Raw genomic sequence first — 26,910 nt, forward strand, 5'->3', positions numbered from 1 at the left:
GGGGATCTCAAGGTCGCCTTGAGAAAAGGGGTGCTTCTGCTCCCTGAAATGTTGGGTTCTTGGTCTCATTGCTCAATGTTTTGGGGTACACAAGGTTCAGTCCTTGGCCCTTATTGCTCAGCATTGTGGGGTACACAAGGTCGCCTTGAGAAAAGGGGTGCTTCTGCTTTCTGAAATGTTGGGTTCTTGGTCTCATTGCTCAATGTTTTGGGGTACACAAGATTGAGTCCTTGGCCCTCATTTCTCATTGTTGTGGGGTACACAAGGTCGCCTTGAGAAAAGGGGTGCTTTTGCTTTCTGAAATGTTGGGTCATTGACCCTTGTTGCTCAGCATTGTGGGGTACACAAGGTCTGCCTTTAGAAAAGGGGTGCTTTTGCTCCCTGAAATGTTGGGTCCATGGCACTCATTGTTCAGTATTTTAGGGTACACAGGGTCTACCTTTTAAAAAGGGGTGCTTTTGCTTCCTAAAATGTTGAGTCCTTGGCCTTCATTGTTCAACATTTTGGGGTACACAAGGTCGCCTTGAGAAAAGGGGTGCTTTTATTCCATGACTTGTTGAGTCCTTGACCCTCATTTCTCATTGTTGTGGGGAACACAAGGTCGCCTTGAGAAAAGGGGTGCTTTTGCTTTCTGAAATGTTGGGTCATTGACCCTTGTTGCTCAGCATTGTGGGGTACACAAGTTCTGCCTTGAGAAAAGGGGTGCTTTTGCTCCCTGAAATGTTGGGTTCTTGGTCTCATTGTTTAATGTTTTGGGGTACACAAGGTCTGCCTTGAGAAAAAGGGGTGCATTTGTTCCCTGAAATGTTGGGTCCATGGCACTCATTGTTCAGTATTTTGGGGTACACAGGGTCTACCTTTAAAAAGGGGGTGCTTTTGTTTCTTAAAATGTTTAGTCGTTGGCCTTCATTGTTCTACATTTTGGGGTACACAAGGTCCACCTTGAGAAAAGGGGTGCTTTTTTGCTCCCTGAAATGTTGGTTCCTTGATGCTGAATGCTTTGGGGTACCCATGGTCTACCTTGAGAAAATAGGGTGCTTTTACTTTCTGAAATGTTGGGTCCTTGGCCTTCATCGCTCAGCATTGTGGGGTACACAAAGTCTATCCTGAGAAAGAAAAGGGGTGCTTTTGATTCCTGAAATGTTGGGCCCTTCACCCTCATATGCACAATATTGTGGGGTACACTGGGTTTATCTTGAGAAAAGGGGTGTATTGCTTTCTGAAATGTTGGGTTCTTGGTCTCATTGCTCAATGTTTTGGGGTACACAAGGTATGCCTTAAGAAAAGGGGTGCTTTTGATTCCTGAAATGTTGGGCCCTTGACCATCATTGCTCAATATTTGGGGGTACACAGGGACTAGCTTGAAAAAAGGGGTGCTTTTGTTCTCTGAAATATTGGGTCCATGGCACTCATTGTTCAGTATTTTAGGGTACACAGGGTCTAGCTTGAAAAAAGGTGTGCTTTTGCTTCCCAAAATGTTGGGCCCTTGGCCTTCATTGTTCAACATTTTGGGGTACACAAGGTCCGCCTTGAGAAAAAGGGTGCTTTTGTTTCTTAAAATGTTGGGCCCTTGGGGGGAACATGACATTCGTCACACATTCACTGCGGGTTAATCTTCCATTAAACGGCAGAGATTGGTTTACCACCAGTGAAGGTTGGGTGAAGAAATATGCTGAGGGGGGAGGGGGGGGCGGTGCCAGGCAATGAGCATTTCCAAGTGGCAGTCTGTGTGTTTTCAGGTCCGGGAATCGCAGCTGACAGAGGAGGCCGCGGATTGTGAAATCTCTGCTTCCTGCAGAACATTGCACACGTCGGCGGCTGTGAACCGCCAGAATCACCAATTCCATGACGTTGTCACCAAATCCTCCTTCGTCCGGCAATCTGATGTGTAGAGGAACGAGGTCGGCCGATGACGGGGGCCCCTCACTGGTCCGCTTTTATATCTGGGTATTGGAGCACAGCCCCCCGTTGTTTATAATGCCCCCCATGAGGGTATCCAGTATTTATAATGCCCCCCATGAGGGTATCCGGTATTTATAATGCCCCCATGAGGGTATCTGGTATTTATAATCCCCCCTATGAGGGTATCCGGTATTTATAATGCCCCCCATGAGGGTGTCCGGTATTTATAATGCCCCCCATGAGGGTATCCAGTATTTATAATGCCCCTATGAGGGTATCCGGTATTTATAATGCCCCCCATGAGGGTATCTGGTATTTATAATGCCCCCCATGAGGGTATCCAGTATTTATAATGCCCCTATGAGGGTATCCAGTATTTATAATGCCCCCATGAGGGTATCTGGTATTTATAATGCCCCCCATGAGGGTATCTGGTATTTATAATGCCCCCCATGAGGGTATCTGGTATTTATAATGCCCCTGTGAGGGTATCCGGTATTTATAATGCCCCCCATGAGGGTATCATGTATTTATAATCCCCCCTATGAGGGTATCTGGTATTTATAATCCCCCCCATGAGGGTATCTGGTATTGATAATGCCCCCCATGAGGGTATCTGGTATTTATAATCCCCCCCATGAGGGTATCTGTTATTGATAATGCCCCCCATGAGGGTATCAGGTATTTATAATGCCCCCATGAGGGTATTTGTTATTTATAAGGCCCCCCATGAGGGTATCTGGTATTTATAAGGCCCCCCATGAGGGTATCTGGTATTTATAATGCCCCCCATGAGGGTATCTGGTATTTATAATGCCCCTGTGAGGGTATCCGGTATTTATAATGCCCCCCATGAGGGTATCATGTATTTATAATCCCCCCTATGAGGGTATCTGGTATTTATAATCCCCCCCATGAGGGTATCTGGTATTTATAATGCCCCCCATGAGGGTATCAGGTATTTATAATGCCCCCATGAGGGTATTTGTTATTTATAAGGCCCCCCATGAGGGTATCTGGTATTTATAATGCCCCCCATGAGGGTATCTGGTATTTATAATGCCCCCCATGAGGGTATCCAGTATTTATAATGCCCCTATGAGGGTATCCAGTATTTATAATGCCCCTATGAGGGTATCCAGTATTTATAATGCCCCCCTATGAGGGTATCTGGTATTGATAATGCCCCCCATGAGGGTATCAGGTATTTATAATTCCCCCCATGAGGGTATTTGTTATTTATAAGGCCCCCCATGAGGGTATCCGGTATTTATAATGCCCCTCATGAGGGTATCTGGTATTTATAATGCCCCCCATGAGGGTATCTGGTATTTATAATCCCCCCCATGAGGGTATCTGGTATTTATAATGCCCCCCATGAGGGTATCTGGTATTTATAATGCCCCCCATGAGGGTATCAGGTATTTATAATTCCCCCCATGAGGGTATCTGGTATTTATAATGCCCCCCATGAGGGTATCTGGTATTTATAATGCCCCCCATGAGGGTATCTGGTATTTATAATGCCCCCCATGAGGGTATCTGGTATTTATAATGCCCCCCATGAGGGTATCTGGTATTTATAATCCCCCCCATGAGGGTATCTGGTATTTATAATGCCCCCCGTGAGGGTATCCGGTATTTATAATGCCCCCCCCCATGAGGGTATCTGGTATTTATAATGCCCCCCATGAGGGTATCAGGTATTTATAATGCCCCCCATGAGGGTATCAGGTATTTATAATGCCCCCCATGAGGGTATCTGGTATTTATAATGCCCCCGTGAGGGTATCCGGTATTTATAATGCCCCCCATGAGGGTATCTGGTATTTATAATGCCCCCGTGAGGGTATCAGGTATTTATAATGCCCCCCATGAGGGATTGTCTATGGGGGGCCCATAGCAGTTTTGGGGCCCCTTCAAACAAGAGCCCATCTGAGGTCCTGAGTCTTCCTATGGCCGCCTCTGGCTGTATACAGTTGTGCTCCCCCTCCCCCCTCCATTCACCAAAACACTTGTTTTAGATTGTAAGCTCCTGTGGTCCACATCCCTCACACCGGATCATAACTAATCATCAACAATAATGGGGGATGGGGGGGGGGTCCGGATTGGATCCCCAAATAAAAACGTTCATCCACGGAAAGGGGGAGGAGTCAGAGGACAGCTCGCAGCGCCATTTTTGTTTCATTAGCCCCCCCCCCCAGGAATCACACACACGCGATCAGAGTATAATAATTTATTAGAAATGTCAGCCTACGTAGCGCCACATGGGAGGTCACATGGGAGGTCACATGACCCCAGACGCCGCGCTGCGATTTCTGCAACAAAACACAACTTTAGGTTACAAAACGATACAAAATCAATAAAAAGGATTAGAAATGAATCACAAATAACTGCGAGCGCCGTTCATACGAGTTATAGGGGTCACATGACCCGGACACAGGCGGCGAGCAGACAGGAGGTGACGATAAATATTCCTGCCGCCATTGGGGGACATTGTGATGTCATTTATAATCAGATTATATATTACTTCCCCATCAAATGATATAAATAATAATAAAAGTCTAATAATACGGATATACCCCTCCCCCCCCCCCATATACTATATCCCTGTATATAGGGACACTTGATGGCTCCACTCCGCCACCTAGTGACCAGAAATGAGTATGACTCCGGAACGGTGCCGGAGTGACTCCCAGGAGGCCACATCACAAAATGGAGCCTCTATTGTGTTCCGGTGACGCAACCCCTTCGAATCCCACCGCCACCGACAACCGCTGACAACCGCCAACAACCGCCACCGACAACGGCTGACAACCACCGACAACCACCGACAATCGCTGACAACCGCCGACCTCAGCCTCTGGTTCTAAAGGGAAACTTGGATTCCTATCCTACATTGTAGAACCCCCCCGTCTATACCGCCCACAGGTACTCTGATAGTTACGGAGTCCCCCCGGAACCTACAGCTCCCATCATCCCCAGTACAGACCAGGACCTACACCTCCCATCATCACCAGTACAGACCGGGACCTACACCTCCCATCATCCCCAGTACAGACCGGGACCTACACCTCCCATCATCACCAGTACAGACCGGGACCTACACCTCCCATCATCACCAGTAGAGACCGGGACTTACAGCTCCCATCATCACCAATACAGACTGGGACCTACACCTCCCATCATCCCCAGTACAGACCGGGGCCTACACCTCCCATCATCCCCAGTACAGACCGGGACCTACACCTCCCATCATCCCCAGTACAGACCGGGACCTACACCTCCCATCATCCCCAGTACAGACCGGGACCTACACCTCCCATCATCACCAGTACAGACTGGGACCTACACCTCCCATCATCACCAATACAGACTGGGACCTACACCTCCCATCATCACCAGTACAAACCGGGACCTACACCTCCCATCATCACCAGTACAGACCGGGACCTACACCTCCCATCATCACCAGTACAGACCGGGACCTACACCTCCCATCATCCCTAGTACAGACCGGGACCTACACCTCCAATCATCACCAGTACAGACCGGGACCTTCACCTCCCATCATCACCAGTACAGACCGGGACCTACACCTCCCATCATCACCAGTACAGACCGGGACCTACACCTCCCATCATCCCCAGTACAGACCGGGACCTACACCTCCCATCATCACCAGTACAGACCGCGACTTAAACCTCCCATCATCACCAGTACAGACCGCGACTTAAACCTCCCATCATCACCAGTACAGACCGGGACCTACACCTACCATCATCACCAGTACAGACCGCGACTTAAACCTCCCATCATCACCAGTACAGACCGCGACTTAAACCTCCCATCATCACCAGTACAGACCGGGACCTACACCTCCCATCATCACCAGTACAGACCAGGACCTACACCTCCCATCATCCCCAGTACAGACCGGGACCTACACCTCCCATCATCACCAGTACAGACCGGGACCTACACCTCCCATCATCCCCAGTACAGACCGGGACCTACACCTCCCATCATCACCAGTACAGACCGGGACCTACGCCTCCCATCATCCCCAGTACAGACCGGGACCTACACCTCCCATCATCACCAGTACAGACCGGGACCTACGCCTCCCATCATCCCCAGTACAGACCGGGACCTACGCCTCCCATCATCCCCAGTACAGACCGGGACCTACGCCTCCCATCATCACCAGTACAGACCAGGACCTACACCTCCAATCATCACCAGTACAGACCGGGACCTACACCTCCCATCATCACCAATACAGACTGGGACCTACACCTCCCATCATCACCAGTACAGACCGGGACCTACTCCTCCAATCATCACCAGTACAGACCGGGACCTACAACTCCCATCATCACCAGTACAGACCGGGACCTACACCTCCCATCATCACCAGTACAGACCGGGACCTACACCTCCCATCATCACCAGTACAGACCGGGACCTACACCTCCCATCATCACCAGTACAGACCGGGACCTACACCTCCCATCATCACCAGTACAGACCGGGACCTACACCTCCCATCATCACCAGTACAGACCGGGACCTACACCTCCCATCATCACCAGTACAGACCCGGACCTACACCTCCCATCATCCCCAGTACAGACCGGGACCTACACCTCCAATCATCACCAGTACAGACCGGGACCTACACCTCCCATCATCACCAATACAGACTGGGACCTACGCCTCCCATCATCCCCAGTACAGACCGGGACCTGCACCTCCCATCATCCCCAGTACAGACCGGGACCTACACCTCCCATCATCACCAGTACAGACCGCGACTTAAACCTCCCATCATCACCAGTACAGACCGGGACCTACACCTCCCATCATCCCCAGTACAGACCGGGACCTACACCTCCCATCATCACCAGTACAGACCGCGACTTAAACCTCCCATCATCACCAGTACAGACCGGGACCTACACCTCCCATCATCACCAGTACAGACCGGGACCTACGCCTCCCATCATCCCCAGTACAGACCGGGACCTACACCTCCCATCATCACCAGTACAGACCGCGACTTAAACCTCCCATCATCACCAGTACAGACTGGGACCTACGCCTCCCATCATCCCCAGTACAGACCGGGACCTGCACCACCAATCATCACCAGTACAGACCGGGACCTACGCCTCCCATCATCACCAGTACAGACCGGGACCTACGCCTCCCATCATCCCCAGTACAGACCGGGACCTACACCTCCCATCATCCCCAGTACAGACCGGGACCTACGCCTCCCATCATCACCAGTACAGACCGGGACCTACACCTCCCATCATCACCAGTACAGACCGGGACCTACACCTCCCATCATCCCCAGTACAGACCGGGACCTACACCTCCCATCATCCCCAGTACAGACCGGGACCTACACCTCCCATCATCCCCAGTACAGACCGGGACCTACACCTCCCATCATCCCCAGTACAGACCGGGACCTACACCTCCCATCATCACCAGTACAGACCGGGACCTACGCCTCCCATCATCCCCAGTACAGACCGGGACCTACACCTCCCATCATCCCCAGTACAGACCGGGACCTACGCCTCCCATCATCACCAGTACAGACCGGGACCTACACCTCCCATCATCACCAGTACAGACCGGGACCTACACCTCCCATCATCCCCAGTACAGACCGGGACCTACACCTCCCATCATCCCCAGTACAGACCGGGACCTACGCCTCCCATCATCACCAGTACAGACCGGGACCTACACCTCCCATCATCACCATTCCCTCCCTGACCCCCTCCATCCTGGTCTTCCCTCCCTGACCTGATATTCCCCCCCTGACCTCTCACTATGGTGGTCTTCCCTCCCTGACTCCCCACTATGGTAGTCTTCCCTCCCTGACCCCCCCCCCCCCATCCTGGTATTACCTCCCTGAGCCCCCTCTAAGGTGGCCTTCCACCCGACCCCCCACTATGGTGGACTTCCCTCCCTGACCTCCCACTATGGTGGTCTTCCCCCTGACCCCCCACTATGGTGGTCTTCCCTCACTGACCCCCCACTATGGTGGTCTTCCCTCCCTGACCCCCCCATCCTGGTATTCCCTCCCTGAGGCCCCCACTTTGGTGGCCTTCCCTCCCTGACCCCCCCATCCTGGTATTCCCTCCCTGAGGCCCCCACTTTGGTGGCCTTTGCTCGCTGACCCCCCACTATGGTGGCCTTCCCTCCCTGACCTCCCACTATGGTGGTCTTCCCCCGACCCGCCACTATGGTGGTCTTCCCTCCCTGATGCCCCATTATAGTAGTCTTCCCTCCCTGACCTCTCACTATGGTGATCTTCCCCCTGACCCCCCACTATGGTAGTCTTCCCTCCATGACCCCCCACTATGGTGGCCTTCCCTCCCTGACCCCCACTATGGTAGTCTTCCCTCCCTGACCCCCACTATGGTGGTCTTCCTTCCCTGACCCCCACTATCCTGGTATTACCTCCCTATCCCCCTACTACACTGGCCATCCCCCCCTAACCCCCTACTACGGTGGCCTTCCCTCTCTGACCTCCCACTATCCTGGTATTACCTGTCTGACCCCCCACTATGGTGGTCTTCCCCCCTGACCCCCCACTATGGTGGTCTTCCCTCTCTGACCTCCCACTATCCTGTTATTACCTCTCCGAGCCCCTACTATGGTGGCCTTCCCCCCCCCCCAACCCCTCACTATGGTGGCCTTCCCTCCCTGACCTCCCACTATGGTGGCCTTCCCTCCCTGACCTCCCACTATGGTGGTCTTCCCCCTGACCCTCCACTATGGTGGTCTTCCCTCACTGACCCCCCACTATGGTGGTCTTCCCCCTGACCCCCCACTATGGTGGTCTTCCCCCTGACCCCCCACTATGGTGGCCTTCCCTCACTGACCCCCCACTATGGTGGTCTTCCCTCCCTGAACCCCGACTATGGTGGTCTTCCCTCCTGACCCCCCACTATCCTGGTACTACCTCTCTGACCCTCTACTATGGTGATCTTCCCTCCTGACCCCCCACTATCCTGGTACTACCTCTCTGACCCTCTACTATGGTGGTCTTCCCTCCTGACCCCCCACTATCCTGGTACTACCTCTCTGACCCCCTACTATGGTGGTCTTCCCTCCCTCCCCATTTGCAGTAGGGAGTGAAGCTACAATTCTATACCCATCAGGTGATGCTGTTACACAAATGCTCAGCAGATGGCGGCAGAGCTCCACCATGGACATCCTCAGCAGAGAGAAGCTGAGCCCAAGGTGGTCTGGCAGCTTCACCCGGATTTCCGGAGCCATTTCTTGCCTCCTTTTTCCCAAACTTCCACAAAGGCGACAAAATCTGTTTTCGAACCACACTCGGCCAATTCCACCGATTTGTAAATAACAAATCCTCCGATAATGGTGTCCCCTCTAGCTGAGGCGTAACCTTCTGTAGGGAATTGGAGACGTTTCTTCAGATGAGGAATTTGGTTTTCAAGTTTTACATTTTTATACCTTTTTTTGGCACCATATCTGTAACGGAGGGTTACGCTGATCAGCGATGGAGAAGGACGTGAATGAAGACGATGATCTTGGTGGTCCTTCTGGATGACTGCAGATGGAGGTGTGCCCAGTATATGTCTAGGAGCTCCATAATGAGATGTTCCTGGGGTCTCCTAGAGAATAATGGTGGCCTGCAGACACAGGACCTCAGTACCTCCTGAGTGTTCCCTCCTACCGAACCATTAATGTTGGTCGAGACGTTCCACAGATGACAGAGATACTCTACATATTGTGTTGGTATCTAGAATATTCCCAACATTGGAGGAGGTACTGCCAAGGGTAGCAGTAGAAAGATGGAGCCCAATCTCATCGAGTAATCTCACAAGCAGATCCAGGTTGTGGGGAGTGATGGAGTCCAGATTTTACCGAGCTGTAGGAGACTGTTGAGTTACTAGAGAAGGAACTGTCTCCAGAGTGTTTCTGAGGATGCTATGGTAAGCTGGAAGCAGGGGTCCCGGAGGTCTTGTAGGACCAGGATGGTAGAGCCAGTTACATCTGGAAGGTACAACAGAGCTGACTGAGGTCATGTAGGATTGGGATGGTGGAGCCAGTTCCATCTGGAAGGTACAACAGAGCTGACTGAGGTCATGTAGGACTGGGATGGTGGAGCCTGTTCCATCTGGAAGGTACAACAAAGCTGACTGAGGTCATGTACGATTGGGATGGTGGAACCGGTTCAAGATGTAAGGCACAACAGAGGTGATGAAGGTTTTCTATAGTTGTGATAGTGGAGTCCTTTCAATATGAAAGCACAACAGAGATTATGGAGGTGATACAGAGTTGGCTCCATGAAAAAGGCACAACAAAGGTGATGGGGGTCAAGAAAGGTTGGGATGGGGAAGTTGTCTCCATGAGAAAGACACAACAGAGGTGATGAAGGTCGTGTAGGGTTAAGATGGTGGAGATAGCTCCATGAGGAAGACACAACAGAGATGATGATGGTCATGTAGGGTTAAGATGGTGGAATTGGCTCCATGAGAAAGACACAACAGAGGTGATGAAGGTCATGTAGGGTCAAGATGGTGGAGATAGCCCCATGAGAAAGACACAACAGAGGTGATGAAGGTCAGGTAGGGTTAAGATGGTGGAGTTGGCTCCATGAGAAAGACACAACAGAGGTGATGAAGGTCATGTAGGGTTAAGATGGTGGAGTTGGCTCCATGAGAAAGACACAACAGACGTGATGATGGTCATGTAGGGTCAAGATGGTGGAGATAGCCCCATGAGAAAGACACAACAGAGGTGATGAAGGTCATGTAGGGTCAAGATGGTGGAGATGGCTCCATGAGAAAGACACAACAGAGGTGATGAAGGTCGTGTAGGGTCAAGATGGTGGAGATAGCTCCATGAGAAAGACACAACAGAGGTGATAATGGTCATGTAGGGTCAAGATGGTGGAGATAGCTCCATGAGAAAGACACAACAGAGGTGATGAAGGTCATGTAGGGTCAAGATGGTGGAGATAGTTCCATTAGAAAGACACAACAGAGGTGATGATGGTCATGTAGGGTCAAGATGGTGGAGATAGCTCCATGAGAAAGACACAACAGACGTGATGATGGTCATGTAGGGTCAAGATGGTGGAGATAGCTCCATGAGAAAGACACAACAGAGGTGATGAAGGTCATGTAGGGTCAAGATGGTGGAGATAGTTCCATTAGAAAGACACAACAGAGGTGATGAAGGTCATGTAGGGTCAAGATGGTGGAGATAGCTCCATTAGAAAGACACAACAGAGGTGATGAAGGTCATGTAGGGTCAAGATGGTGGAGATAGCTCCATTAGAAAGACACAACAGAGGTGATGAAGGTCATGTAGGGTCAAGATGGTGGAGATAGCTCCATTAGAAAGACACAACAGAGGTGATGAAGGTCATGTAGGGTCAAGATGGTGGAGATAGCTCCATGAGAAAGACACAACAGAGGTGATGAAGGTCATGTAGGGTCAAGGTGGTGGAGTTGGCTCCATAAGAAAGCCTTCCGGTGACATTGGCCATACAATCACATGTACGGAACGGTCACATCGATCTCCCAGCTTTCATCACTTTCCGACCAGTTTAAGTCTTTTGACCTCCGGAATCCACACCAAGCCCCCGAGGACGTTCAGTTTCCATGCAATAAATTGAAATCTTCAGCCCATTGGTGGCAAATCTGTCAGGTGGAGGCAGATCATGAAGGCCAGAAGAGGGTCATCATAGAGGAACTTTCAGTGGGATAGAGGTGTCGGTTGGACATTTTTGACAGGTTTTGGTGACACCCCTCAGGTCATGTATCCACAGCTCCTCTGGTGTCACACAGACCACGCCCCCCCCCAGCTCTGGCGCCTCATTTTGGGGTGCTGAGAAGAATCTCCAGCCAACAGGGACAAGATGTGATGAACTGTCGGGAGTAGCAGCCGCCCCAGCCCTTGGCAAAGCTGATGCGGACACTGTGAAGGTCGCAGGGCCCCTCCCCCAGCACAGAGCACCTCGAGATTCTTTCCGCTTGCTGGGAGTCGAACACTTTGATGGAATACCCGGGGAGCAGCTTGTGTACGGACTGCCCGCGGGCGTTCACTGGGGCCAGGGTGGGCGAGTTGATGAAGACGGGGTGTTCGCTGCGGTTGTACACCCACACCTCTTCCTGCTCATGGCTCAGGATCAGGCCTTGGCCGATCTTCTTCCTCGTACGTCTCACCGCCTCGCTGCGGGCCTCCGAGCCCAGGAAGCCCAGGCAGAAGCCGCTGCCTTTGGGAAGGTCATGGAAGATCTGGATGGAGGGTTCCGTGACATTGTAGAGCCGCCCCACGCGGGTCCGGTGCTCCCAGTAGGCCAGCTTACACCAGTGGCCATCTTTGTGCGAACCTCTGGAGAGCGTCGTGTCTGCAGAGAGAAGAACGTCATACTGTGGTGTCACCCAACGTGCAGACCTCTGACACCACCTCCATGTACCAGACTGTCAGCTCCTGGGGTCAGGGTCTCGTAGACTGTCAGCTCCTGGGGTCGGGGTCTCGTTGACTGTCAGCTCCTGGGGTCAGGGTCTCATTACCCCCCCTAGACTGTCAGCTCCTGGGGTCAGGGTCTCATTATAGACTGTCAGCTCCTGGGGTCAGGGTCTCGTAGACTGTCAGCTCCTGGGGTCAGGGTCTCATAGACTGTGAGCTCCTGGGGTCAGGGTCTCGTAGACTGTCAGCTCCTAGGGTCAGGGTCTCATTATAGACTGTCAGCTCCTGGGGTCAGGGTCTCATTATAGACTGTCAGCTCCTGGGGTCAGGGTCTCATTATAGACTGTCAGCTCCTGGGGTCGGGGTCTCATAGACTGTCAGCTCCTGGGGTCAGGGTCTCATAGACTGTCAGCTCCTGGGGTCAGGGTCTCATTATAGACTGTCAGCTCCTGGGGTCAGGGTCTCGTAGACTGTCAGCTCCTGGGGTCAGGGTCTCATTATAGACTGTCAGCTGCTGGGGTCAGGGTCTCCCTAGGGTCAGGCTTCTCGTTATCCCCCCTAGACTGTCAGCTCCTGGGGTCAGGGTCTCATTATAGACTGTCAGCTCCTGGGGTCAGGGTCTCATTATAGACTGTCAGCTCCTGGGATTGGGGTCTCATTATCCCCCCTAGACTGTCAGCTCCTGGGGTCAGGGTCTCATTATAGACTGTCAGCTCCTGGGGTCAGGGTCTCATTATAGACTGTCAGCTCCTAGGGTCAGGGTCTCATAGACTGTCAGCTCCTGGGGTCGGGGTCTTGTAGACTGTCAGCTCCTGGGGTCAGGGTCTCATAGACTGTCAGCTCCTGGGGTCGGGAACTTGTAGACTGTCAGCTCCTGGGGTCAGGGTCTCATAGACTGTCAGCTCCTGGGGTCAGGGTCTTGTAGACTGTCAGCTCCTGGGGTCAGGGTCTCGTAGACTGTCAGCTCCTGGGGTCGGGGTCTCGTAGACTGTCAGCTCCTGGGGTCAGGGTCTCATTATAGATTGTCAGCTCCTGGGGTCAGACACTCACCATGTATCCCGCGGACATTGCAGTAGGTGGTCTCCTGGTTGGTGATGGAGTGAAGCGGATTGGACGATGCGGGTTGCACGGTGTCTCTGGCCTTGTAGGACGATGCAGTGGCGGATTCTGTAAATATGAAGGCGGGGATTAGATTGTGTCGGTATTTGTAGGTCGGGCCCCTGGAGTACACGGGGCCCCATATCTGCCTTTCTGGGATTTTGTGTTTTTAACATTTTTGGTTCAAACTATAATCTACTAATAAGGAAACAGAACATCATTGGAGGCCATTCTGAGACAAGTGTGTGTCCAGTGCTAGACTGTCAGCTCCTGGGGTCGGGGTCTCCTAGACTGTCAGCTCCTGGGGTCGGGGCCTCATAGAGTGTCAGCTCCTGGGGTCGGGGCCTCATAGAGTGTCAGCTCCTGGGGTCGGGGCCTCATAGAGTGTCAGCTCCTGGGGTCGGGGCCTCATAGACTGTCAGCTCCTGGGGTCAAGGTGTCATTAGTCTGTCAGCTCCTGGGGTCAGAGTCTCATAGACTGTCAGCTCCTGGGGTCAGGGTCTCGTAGACTGTCAGCTCCTGAGGTCGGGGTCTCGTAGACTGTCAGCTCCTGGGGTCAGAGTCTCATAGACTGTCAGCTCCTGGGGTCAGGGTGTCATTAGACTGTCAGCTCCTGGGGTCGGGGCCTCATAGACTGTCAGCTCCTGGGGTCGGGGTGTCATAGACTGTCAGCTCCTGGGGTCAGGGTGTCATAGACTGTCAGCTCCTGGGGTCAGGGTGTCATAGACTGTCAGCTCCTGGGGTCGGGGTGTCACATGTATCATTTTTGGGGTGACCTCACTGGCAGATGTTGGCGCCTCGGTCTCGGTGTACCTGGTGTCACCAGTCGGCTGTAGTGGTAGGGGTTGCAGCATAGGGTGGTCCCATCTGTGCCCCTCCTCCGATAGTTCTCGCAGTGGACGAGCCTCTTCAGCTCGGAGGGGTTTCGTAGATCCGGCCAGCGGTAGAGCCTACAGAGGAGGACGGCGGGGGCGAAGGCTTGCTTGGCTGACCTGACCTCCAGCGGGAATCGGATGCAGCCGCAGTCCCAGCGCCCTTCGCTCTCCACCGCCTCCGCCAGCCGCCACAGCTGCTCGTCTTTCAGCTTCTTGAAGAGTTGGAGGGCGGCGGGTCGCAAGGCATGGTGGAGCTCCTCGGGGTTGGGGGGCCCCCCAGACCCCGGACCCCGGCTCGGCGTGGTGCGGCGATGTCTCCAAAGTTGCCAGGCGGAGAAAGAACGGCGAGAACGGAACATAAGACGAAGGCGGTCAGACGGTAGAACCCGGGCGCTCAGCACCGAGAACCTGCGGAGAGGAGACAGCGGGGGAGGGGTGATTGTACCGCGCTACACCACTGGGGGCGTCTCTGCACCCCACCCGGGACACTTACCTCACCAGTCAGGACACAGCGGGGGAGGGGTGATTGTACCGCGCTACACCTCTGGGGGCGTCTCTGCACCCCACCCGGGACACTTACCTCACCAGTCAGGACACAGCGGGGGAGGGGTGATTGTACCGCGCTACACCTCTGGGGGCGTCTCTGCACCCCACCCGGGACACTTACCTCACCAGTCAGGACACAGCGGGGGAGGGGTGATTGTACCGCGCTACACCTCTGGGGGCGTCTCTGCACCCCACCCGGGACACTTACCTCACCAGTCAGGACACAGCGGGGGAGGGGTGATTGTACCGCGCTACACCTCTGGGGGCGTCTCTGCACCCCACCCGGGACACTTACCTCACCAGTCAGGACACAGCGGGGGAGGGGTGATTGTACCGCGCTACACCACTGGGGGCGTCTCTGCACCCCACCCGGGACACTTACCTCACCAGTCAGGACACAGCGGGGGAGGGGTGATTGTACCGCGCTACACCTCTGGGGGCGTCTCTGCACCCCACCCGGGACACTTACCTCACCAGTCAGGACACAGCGGGGGAGGGGTGATTGTACCGCGCTACACCTCTGGGGGCGTCTCTGCACCCCACCCGGGACACTTACCTCACCAGTCAGGACACAGCGGGGGAGGGGTGATTGTACCGCGCTACACCTCTGGGGGCGTCTCTGCACCCCACCCGGGACACTTACCTCACCAGTCAGGACACAGCGGGGGAGGGGTGATTGTACCGCGCTACACCTCTGGGGGCGTCTCTGCACCCCACCCGGGACACTTACCTCACCAGTCAGGACACAGCGGGGGAGGGGTGATTGTACCGCGCTACACCTCTGGGGGCGTCTCTGCACCCCACCCGGGACACTTACCTCACCAGTCAGGACACAGCGGGGGAGGGGTGATTGTACCGCGCTACACCTCTGGGGGCGTCTCTGCACCCCACCCGGGACACTTACCTCACCAGTCAGGAGACAGCGGGGGAGGGGTGATTGTACCGCGCTACACCACTGGGGGCGTCTCTGCACCCCACCCGGGACACTTACCTCACCAGTCAGGACACAGCGGGGGAGGGGTGATTGTACCGCGCTACACCTCTGGGGGCGTCTCTGCACCCCACCCGGGACACTTACCTCACCAGTCAGGACACAGCGGGGGAGGGGTGATTGTACCGCGCTACACCTCTGGGGGCGTCTCTTACCTTGCCAGTCAGGCGTTATACGGACCGCTGGACCATCCCGCCATCTTCCAGGAACCCTCGCCACGCCCTGCAATGGGAAAAGCGGCAGTTAGGGGTCACCTGACCTGGAATGGGGGACAGGAAGCCTATTAGCTGCTTGCAGCGATAGGAGTGAGACTCTGAGGTGGGCGGAGCTAGGATGAAATGGAGAATATCACCCCAAACTGAAGTGTAGGAGCAGAAATGAGCCCCATTCCACAATGTCGGGTGAATGTCGGGTGAATGTTGTGCCTCTGATGTGAATGTCGGGTGACATCAGTTGACCCTTAAACACTCTTTGGATGAGAAGAGGGAAGTTCTGATTGACCTTTGCCGTGTGTGCGGGGGAGGGGACGGGGGGTCGATCTCTGATCTGCGGGGGAGGGGACGGGGATCGATCTCTGATCTGCGGGGGAGGGGACGGATCTCTGATCTGCGGGGGAGGGGACGGGGATCGATCTCTGATCTGTGGGGGAGGGGACGGGGGTCGGTCTCTGATCTGCGGGGGAGGGGACGGGGGTCGGTCTCTGATCTGCGGGGGAGGGGACGGGGGTCGATCTCTGATCTGCGGGGGAGGGGACGGGGATCGATCTCTGATCTGCGGGGGAGGGGACGGATCTCTGATCTGCGGGGGAGGGGACGGGGATCGATCTCTGATCTGTGGGGGAGGGGACGGGGGTCGGTCTCTGATCTGCGGGGGAGGGGACGGGGGTCGGTCTCTGATCTGCGGGGGAGGGGACGGGGGTCGATCTCTGATCTGCGGGGGAGGGGACGGGGGTCGATCTCTGATCTGCAGGGGAGGGGACGGGGGGTCGATCTCTGATCTGTGGGGGAGGGGACGGGGGGTCGATCTCTGATCTGCAGGGGAGGGGGCGGAGGTCGATCTCTGATCTGCGGGGGAGGGGACGGGGATCGATCTCTGATCTGCGGGGGAGGGGACGGGGGTCGATCTCTGATCTGCGGGGGAGGGGAAGGGGGTCGATCTCTGATCTGCGGGGGAGGGGACGGGGGTCGGTCTCTGATCTGCGGGGGAGGGGACGGGGCTCGGTCTCTGATCTGCGGGGGAGGGGACGGGGGTCGATCTCTGATCTGCGGGTGAGGGGACGGGGGTCGGTCTCTGATCTGCGGGGGAGGGGACGGGGGTCGATCTCTGATCTGCGGGGGAGGGGACGGGGGTCGGTCTCTGATCTGCGGGGGAGGGGACGGGGGTCGGTCTCTGATCTGCGGGGGAGGGGACGGGGGTCGATCTCTGATCTGTGGGGGAGGGGACGGGGGGTCAGTCTCTGATCTGTGGGGGAGGGGACGGGGGTCGATCTCTGATCTGTGGGGGAGGGGACAGGGGTCGATCTCTGATCTGCGGGGGAGGGGACGGGGGTCGATCTCTGATCTGTGGGGGAGGGGACGGGGGTCGATCTCTGATCTGTGGGGGAGGGGACGGGGGGGTCGGTCTCTGATCTGCGGGGGAGGGGACAGGGGTCGGTCTCTGATCTGCGGGGGAGGGGACGGGGGTCGATCTCTGATCTGCGGGGGAGGGGACGGGGGTCGATCTCTGATCTGCGGGGGAGGGGAAGGGGGTCGATCTCTGATCTGCGGGGGAGGGGACGGGGGTCGGTCTCTGATCTGCGGGGGAGGGGACGGGGCTCGGTCTCTGATCTGCGGGGGAGGGGACGGGGGTCGATCTCTGATCTGCGGGTGAGGGGACGGGGGTCGGTCTCTGATCTGCGGGGGAGGGGACGGGGGTCGATCTCTGATCTGCGGGGGAGGGGACGGGGGTCGGTCTCTGATCTGCGGGGGAGGGGACGGGGGTCGGTCTCTGATCTGCGGGGGAGGGGACGGGGGTCGATCTCTGATCTGTGGGGGAGGGGACGGGGGGTCAGTCTCTGATCTGTGGGGGAGGGGACGGGGGTCGATCTCTGATCTGTGGGGGAGGGGACAGGGGTCGATCTCTGATCTGCGGGGGAGGGGACGGGGGTCGATCTCTGATCTGTGGGGGAGGGGACGGGGGTCGATCTCTGATCTGTGGGGGAGGGGACGGGGGGGTCGGTCTCTGATCTGCGGGGGAGGGGACAGGGGTCGGTCTCTGATCTGCGGGGGAGGGGACGGGGGTCGATCTCTGATCTGTGGGGGAGGGGACGGGGGGGTCGGTCTCTGATCTGCGGGGGAGGGGACAGGGGTCGGTCTCTGATCTGCGGGGGAGGGGACGGGGGTCGATCTCTGATCTGCGGGGGAGGGGACAGGGGTCGGTCTCTGATCTGCGGGGGAGGGGACGGGGGTCGATCTCTGATCTGTGGGGGAGGGGACGGGGGTCGATCTCTGATCTGTGGGGGAGGGGACAGGGGGTCGGTCTCTGATCTGCGGGGGAGGGGACGGGGGTCGATCTCTGATCTGTGGGGGAGGGGACAGGGGGTCGGTCTCTGATCTGCGGGGGAGGGGACGGGGCAGATTTCTATAGATGATCTGACAGATGGGAAGAACGAATAAAACGGCAGAAATGACGAGATTGTTCTGTGTGTTCGGCAATGTGAGAAGAGGGGGTGAGAAAAGGGGGTGCAGCACCCCAAAACTCACTTCCAATGTCATTCTCTGTATTCTTGGGATCATTACCCGTTCACTCCTATCACCCCGATCAGCTGACAGAGGGGCCCCCCGAATAATACCCAGGCAGAGGGGTCCCTCGAATAATTCCCAGGAAGAGGAGCCCCCCGACTAATTCCCAGGCAGAGGAGCCCCCCGAATAATTCCCAGGCAGAGGGGCCCCTCGAATAATTCCCAGGCAGAGGGGCCCCCCGAATAATACCCAGGCAGAGGGGCCCCTCGAATAATACCCAGGCAGAGGGGCCCCTCGAATAATTCCCAGGCAGAGGGGCCCCTCGAATAATTCCCAGGCAGAGGGGCCCCTCGAATAATACCCAGGCAGAGGGGTCCCTCGAATAATTCCCAGGCAGAGGGTCCCCCAATTCTCCCAATAGACAGAATCAGACCTGTGGCATCACTTACAGAGACGGGAATGTCCCAGTTATTGGGGGACACTGGAGTATAGGATCATAGAGGGGTCGCTGTTATTGGGGTGCAATAAATATTATAGTGGGGTACACCGGAGTACAGGGTGCAGAGGGGTGAGTGTTAATGGGGAATAGAATATTATAATATTGGGGTACCATTTATATAAAATAACGGGGGGCACTGGAGTACAAGGAAATGGAGGCGTTTGTGTTATTGGGGTACAGGTTATATATAATAATGGGGTACAGCAGAGCAGAGGATTGGTATTATTGGGGTACAGGGTCTATATAATAATGGGGTACAGCAGACTATGGGGGAATTGATGGATCTGTGTTATTGGGGTACAGATTATATATAATGGGGTACAGCGGAGTATCTGATTGGTGTTGTTGGGGTACAGGTTATACATAATAATATGGTACATCAGAGCAGATGATTTGGTGTTATTGGGGTACAATTTATATATAATGGGGTACAGCAGAGTAGAGTATTTGGTGTTATTGGGGTACATCAGACTACAGGGTTAATGAGGGGTCAGTGTTATTGGGGTACAGGTATATATAATAATGGGGTACATCAGAGCAGAGTATTTGGTGTTATTGGGGTACAGGTTATACATAATAATGGGGTACAGCAGACTAGATGATTGGTGTTATTGGGGTACAGGTTATATATAATGGGGTACAGCAGAGTAGAGGATTCATGTTATAGGGGTACAGGTTATATATAAGGGGTACAGCAGAGTAGATGATTGGTGTTATTGGGGTACAGGTTATATATAATGGGGTACAGCAGAGTAGAGGATTGGTGTTTTGGGGTACAGGTTATATATAATGGGGTACAGCAGAGTAGAGAATTGGTGTTATTGGGGTACAGGTTATATAAATAATGGGGTACAGCAGAGTAGATGATTGGTGTTATTGGGGTATAGGTTATATATAATGGGGTACAGCAGAGTAGAGGATCGGTGTTATTGGGGTACAGGTTATATACATAATGGGGTACAGCAGAGTTGATGATTGGTGTTTTTGGGGTACAGGTTATATATAATGGGGTACAGCAAAGTAGAGAATTAGTGTTATTGGGGTACAGGTTATATAAATAATGGGGTACAGCAGAGTAGATGATTGGTGTTTTGGGGTACAGGTTATATATAATGGGGTACAGCAGAGTACAGTATTTGGTATTATCGGGGTACAGCTTACAAAGACTAGTGAGGTACATCTAAGTACAGGGGAAATGAGGGGTCATTGTTATTGGGGTACAGGTTATATGTAATATTGGGGTACACTGGAGTACAGGGAGATAAAGGGATTGGTGTTATTAGGGTACAAGTTAAATAGTGGGGTACATCAGCATACAGTAAGATGGGGTGCAGGGTATACCTAATATTGGGGTACATAAAAGTCCTGCAGCATAGAGGGGTCATAGGATACGGGTTATATATAGAAGTGGGGTACATCTGATGGGAGCTAAAGGGGTTTCATGAAGTGGGGTACACCGGAGTTCATGGGATTGGGGGGGCAGGGATACTCGGAGAAAGTATATATATATAGTAGCGGGGTACACTAGAGTAGAGGGGTCAGTATTAATGGGGTGTCCTGGAGTAGAGGGGTGTATGGGGGTCGGTATAGATCTATATGTAATATTGGGGTACAGTGAAGAAGTCGGGGTGTCTGCAGCCAGTAAGAGATATACAGCAATAAAAGAAAAGCAGAATCCCCCTCCCCCCTTCCCCTGATGTCACCTCTCATGCAGCACCCCGAAATCTCCCCATACTGACCCCCCCAATCTGCAGGACGTCACCTACCAGCAGCACCGCGTCCTCCGTCCCCCGACTCCCAGCGTCCTGTGACCGAGAGTGCGGAGCTACATCCAACCACCGAGACCCTCGCCTTCCTGTCCCTCCCCCCGCCCCGCCCACCGCCAGATACTGAGAATGACACCCGGCATCCGGGACAGGAGAAGTGGGACTGTGCAGAGTCCATACATACAGAATAGGGACAGGTACCGAGAATGACACCCGGCATCCAGGACAGGAGAAGTGGGACTGTGCAGAGTCCATACATACAGAATGGGGACAGATACTGAGAATGACACCCGGCGTCCAGGACAGGAGAAGTGGGACTGTGCAGAGTCCATACATACAGAATGGGGACAGATACCAAGAATGACACCCGGCATCCGGGACAGGAGAAGTGGGACTGTGCAGAGTCCATACATACAGAATAGGAGGAGATACCGAGAATGACACCCGGCATCCGGGACAGGAGAAGTGGGACTGTGCAGAGTCCATACATACAGAACGGGGACAGATACCGAGAATGACTCCCGGCATCCGGGACAGGAGAAGTGGGACTGTGCAGAGTCCATACATACAGAATAGGAGGAGATACCGAGAATGACTCCCGGCATCCGGGACAGGAGAAGTGGGACTGTGCAGAGTCCATACATACAGAATAGGAGGAGATACCGAGAATGACACCCGGCATCCGGGACAGGAGGAGTGGGACTGTGCAGAGTCCATACATACAGAATGGGGACAGATACCGAGAATGACACCCGGCATCCGGGACAGGAGAAGTGGGACTGTGCAGAGTCCATACATACAGAACGGGGACAGATACCGAGAATGACACCCGGCATCCAGGACAGGAGAAGTGGGACTGTGCAGAGTCCATACATACTGAATGGGGACAGATACCGAGAATGACACCCGGCATCCGGGACAGGAGAAGTGGGACTGTGCAGAGTCCATGCATATACCGAGATCTATGTTGGACGCAGTGTGACGATGGTTGCACGGTCTCGGTGTACGCGTTGGTCGGTCTCGGTCGGCTCACAAGGGGTTACATCCATTCCTGGTATGGACTTCCTTCCCTCTCAGACTTCCTCAGGAGATAAGGGGACAGCCTGGCGCCTGAACTGGCCGCCTCCCCACTGCTGGCGTCCTAAGGGGCCCCTCCACGGCGCACAGCGAGGGCCACAGACCAGCGTCATCTGAAGATCGATCTGTGATCACCCCCCCCCCCCCCGGGGGACCGCGGGACTCAGAGAAAACGATCGTCCTGACTGGGAGTGCAACACCCCAACGCACTGCAGAACATCGCGCCTCCCCGCCACACACAGGGATGAACCGTCGTCTGTTTGTTACATTTCAATAAAGTTAAAAAAGAAACATTGTATAAGATCAACACTAAACATACATATACATGGCTCCGCCCCTCTCCACAGATCCATATTGATATATTCTGCAGATTATTCCACCAATGACCTCTTTAGAGATCTGCAGAACATCGCTCCCTCCCCTCCCCCTCCTGACAGATCCATATTCTACAGACTATCTCACCACGGACCCCTCTAGAGATCTGCAGAACATCGCTACATCCCCTCCCCCTCCTGACAGATCCATATCGATATATTCTGCAGACTATCTCACCACGGACCCCTCTAGAGATCTGCAGAACATCGCTACATCCCCTCCCCCTCCTGACAGATCCATATCGATATATTCTGCAGACTATCTCACCACGGACCCCTCTAGAGATCTGCAGAACATCGCTCCGTCCCCTCCCCCTCCTGACAGATCCATATCGATATATTCTGCAGACTATCTCACCACGGACCCCTCTAGAGATCTGCAGAACATCGCTCCGTCCCCTCCCCCTCCTGACAGATCCATATTGAGATACTCTGCAGATTATTCCACCACTGACCCCTCTAGAGATCTGCAGAACATCGCTCCCTCCCCTCCCCCTCCTGACAGATCCATATTCTGCAGACTATCTCACCACGGACCCCTCTAGAGATCTGCAGAACATCGCTCCATCCCCTCCCCCTCCTGACAGATCCATATTCTGCAGATTATTCCACCACTGACCCCCAGGGAGGCCTGCAGATGGTTGCTCTGTATATGGGGGGGGGGGGGGCTGTGCTCTCTCTGGCTGCAGATAAGATCCTGGTCTCTGGGAGGAGGAAGTTGCAGTCAGACTGGCTGGAGCGGGGTTGCGGGGTGGGGGGGGGATCAGGGTGGGGGGGTCGTTCTCGGCTCCCATTATCAGTGTGTGAGCGCGTCTGTTTGTCCGTCCGTCTGTCTGCACCATTCTGATTACCCAGCAGAAGTATGCGACGCTCTGCGGGAAATGTCACCGATCTGGCGTGTTCACATCTCACACATTGCGCCAAGTATGGGGCCCCCGGCATGGACTGTAGTGGCCCCCCAGTCTCAGTCTGGCCATACATGGTTCCAATCCCGAACGATTTTTCGTCTGAAAATCGAGAACTTTCCTCGGTCATCCGATGGCGCCATCAGTGAAGATCGTCCGACCGAAACGTCTCCCCGTATAACGGCCGGAACTTCTGCTCCTCCCGGGACGCCGAACCATCCTACAATCTGACGTCACTGAGCTGAAAATCGGGCGGTTTGCATGAATTCTCCAACATGGCCGATCACCGATGGAGCGATGTTCTGCAGATCTCTAGAGGGGGCAGTGATGGGATAATCTGCAGAATATGGATCTGTCAGGAGGGGGAGGGGACGGAGCGATGTTCTGCAGATCTCTAGAGAGGTCAGTGATGGGATAATCTGCAGAATATGGATCTGTCAGGAGGGGGATGGGACGGAGCGATGTTCTGCAGATCTCTAGAGGGGGCAGTGGTGGAATAATCTGCAGAATATATCAATATATGGGATCTGTCAGGAGGGGGAGGGGATGGAGCGATGTTCTGCAGATCTCTAGAGAGGTCAGTGTTGCAACAATCTGCAGAATATATCAATATGGATGTCAGGAGGGGGATGGGACGGAGCGATGTTCTGCAGATCTCTAGAGGGGTCAGTGGTGGAATAACCTGCAGAATATATGTATCATGCCCCTGATGACGTCATATGTGACGAAACGCGTAGGATGCAGTCGGAATTGGCTTCATGTTCTGCAGATCTCTAGAGAGGTCAGTGTTGGAATAATCTGCAGAATATATCAATATGGACATCAACATCGCTCCCTCCCATCCCCCTCCTGACAGATCCATATTGATAAAGTTGGGAGCATGAAATTGTCCAAAATGTTGTCCCTTCCCTGGAACTAGGGGGCCAAGCCCAACCCCTGAGGAACACCCCCACCATAATCCCCCTCCACCAAACTTTACACTTGGCACAATGCAGTCAGGCAAGTACCGTTCTCCTGGCCACCGCCAAACCCAGACACGTCCATCGGATTGCCAGACAGAGAAGCGTGATTGGTCACTCCAGAGAACACGCCTCCTCTGCTCTAGAGTCCAGTGGCAGCGTGCTTTACACCACGGCATCCAACATTTGCATTGCACTTGGTGATGGAAGGCTTGGATGCAGCTGCTCGGCCATGGAAACCCATTCCATGAAGCTCTCTACGCACTGTTGTTGGGCTCATCTGAAGGCCACACCAAGTTTGGAGGTCTTTAGCTATTGACTCTGCAGACAGTTGGTGACTTCTGCGCACTGTGCGCTTCAGCATGCGCTGACCCCGCCCTGTCATGTGACGTGGCCTACCACTTGGTGGCTGAGTGGCTGTTGTTCCCAGTGGCTTCCACTTTGTTATAATCCCACTAACAGTTGGTGGAATATTTAGTAGCCAGGAAATGTCACGGATGGACTTATTGCCCAGGTGGCCACCTATCACGGGACCACGCTTGGAGCCACTGAGATCCTGAGAGCGACCCATTCTTTCACCAATGTTTGTAGAAGCCGTCTGCATGCCTGGGGGCTTGATTGTATACACCTGTGTCCATGGAGGGGATTGGAACACCTGAATCACATGATATGGAGGGGATTGGAACACCTGAATCACATGATATGGAGGGGATTGGAACACCCGAATCACATGATATGGAGGGGATTGGAACACCTGAATCACATGATATGGAGAGGATTGGAACACCTGAATCACATGATTGGGAGGGGATTGGAACACCTGAATCACATGATTTGGAGGGGATTGGAACACCTGAATCACATGATATGGAGGGGATTGGAACACCTGAATCACATGATTGGGAGGGGATTGGAACACCTGAATCAGGTGATATGGAGGGGATTGGAACACCTGAATAACATGATATGGGGGGATTGGAACACCTGAATCACGTGATAGGGAAGGGATTGGAACACCTGAATCACATGATTAGGAGGGGATTGGAACATCTGAATCACATGGTATGGAGGGGATTGGAACATCTGAATCACATGATTAGGAGGGGATTGGAACATCTGAATCACATGGTATGGAGGGGATTGGAACATCTGAATCACATGATATGGAGGGGATTGGAACACCTGAATCACATGATTGGGAGGGGATTGGAACACCTGAATCACATGATTGGGAGGGGATTGGAACAGCTGAATCACATGATATGGAGGGGATTGGAACACCTGAATCACATGATATGGATGGGATTGGGACACCTAGATCACATGATATGGAGGGGATTGGAACACCTGGATCACATGATATGGAGGGGATTGGAACACCTGGATCACATGATATGGAGGGGCGGGGTGAATAGTTTTGGATATATAGTGTAGGCCCAAGAGCAATGAGTCTGCAGCACATTACAACCCCGCAGGCTGTCCCTCTTTCAGTGCATCTCAAAGATGGAATAATCTGCAGAATGTATCAATATGGATCTCTCGGGGGGGGGGGGGAGGGGAGGGGGCGATGTTCTGCCGATGATCTCTCGGTGTGACATGTTGCGCTCCCCTCCTTGTTTTGCTCTCTATTTCTCAGGAATGTTCTCTGCATTGTCTCATCACGCAGCGTTTCCTGTCCTCAGCGCCACCAGACAAGGAGATCCCAACAAACACGGATGAACGTCAGAGATACAATGTGCACCGAGCTCAGCGACACCGACACCGCGACTACAATACACCTCCCATCAATGGACTCCACACCGACCTAGAGGAGGACATGTAACCCCATCCAGACCCTGATCCAGGGACAGACCTGTATGGGGGGATCGGGACCTCCTTCCTCCTGCCGGTGACCCCTCTAGTGATAGATCTATATAGAGCAGCGGTTCTCAACCTGGGGGTCGGGGCCCCTTTGGGGGTCGGGGCCCCTTTGGGGGTCGAATGACGCTTCCACAGGGGTCGCCTAAGACCATCGGAAAACACATATTTCCGATGGTCTTAGGAGCCGAGACACCGCTCCTCGCCTCCGCCGTCTCCAGGTGTGGGCGGGATGACATGCCGCCCCTGTCATCTGGACACACCTCGAGATCAATCCTCGCCTGTGATTGGCCGCCGGCACTGTAGCTCAGGAGAGGCACACAGGCGGCCAATCACTGGCAAGGAGGTGGAGCTTGGAGAGGAGGAGCCGAGCGGCACCGCGAAGATCGAGCGAGTGAAGAGGAGGAGAGCGGCCGGAGAAGGAAGACAGCTGACAGGTAAGTGTTGGTACCATGGAAGAGGGAGCGAGCGAGCCCAGGCTGGAGCAGGGGTCTGCAAGGTAAGTATCACTGGTGTCAGTGGGAATAGTGCCCCATCATTGGTGTCAGTGGGAGGAATAGTGCCCCATCATTGGTGTCAGTGGGAGGAATAGTGCCCCATCATTGGTGTCAGTGGGAATAGTGCCCCATCATTGGTGTCAGTGGGAGGAATAGTGCCCCATCATTGGTGTCAGTGGGGGGAGGAATAGTGCCCCATCATTGGTGTCAGTGGGAGGAATAGTGTCCCATCCTTGGTGTCAGTGGGAGGAATAGTGCCCCATCATTGGTGTCACTAATACCAATAATGGGGCACTATTCCTCCCACTGACACCAATGATGGGGCACTATTCCCCCCACTGACACCAACGATGGGGCACTATTCCTC

General features: G+C 54.2%; 1 protein-coding gene and 1 long non-coding RNA gene across 2 annotated transcripts; both read right to left on the reverse strand.

Annotated features, from left to right (window-relative positions):
• Positions 1 to 4,123: 4,123 nt before the first annotated feature.
• LOC149427531 (uncharacterized) lies at positions 4,124 to 7,684 on the reverse strand. Its single transcript, XR_016311260.1, has 2 exons — positions 7,217 to 7,684; positions 4,124 to 6,971 (listed from the first exon to the last, which is right to left on the reverse strand). It is a non-coding gene; the product is annotated as an uncharacterized LOC149427531 (long non-coding RNA).
• Positions 7,685 to 8,800: 1,116 nt separating this feature from the next.
• LOC149427532 (SMAD family member 6-like) lies at positions 8,801 to 20,938 on the reverse strand. Its single transcript, XM_089667929.1, has 5 exons — positions 20,875 to 20,938; positions 16,044 to 16,110; positions 14,290 to 14,759; positions 13,429 to 13,545; positions 8,801 to 12,316 (listed from the first exon to the last, which is right to left on the reverse strand). Exons 3-5 carry the CDS (start codon positions 14,708 to 14,710, stop codon positions 11,781 to 11,783), a joined length of 1,074 nt encoding a protein of 357 aa, XP_089524055.1. The 5' UTR covers positions 14,711 to 14,759; positions 16,044 to 16,110; positions 20,875 to 20,938; the 3' UTR covers positions 8,801 to 11,780.
• Between the last annotated feature and the right edge of the window lie 5,972 nt (positions 20,939 to 26,910).

The sequence above is a fragment of the Staurois parvus genome, unplaced genomic scaffold (genome assembly GCF_062004578.1).
Source record: "Staurois parvus isolate SC_StPar_1 unplaced genomic scaffold, SC_StPar_1.0 ptg003677l, whole genome shotgun sequence".
NCBI lineage: Eukaryota > Metazoa > Chordata > Amphibia > Anura > Ranidae > Staurois > Staurois parvus.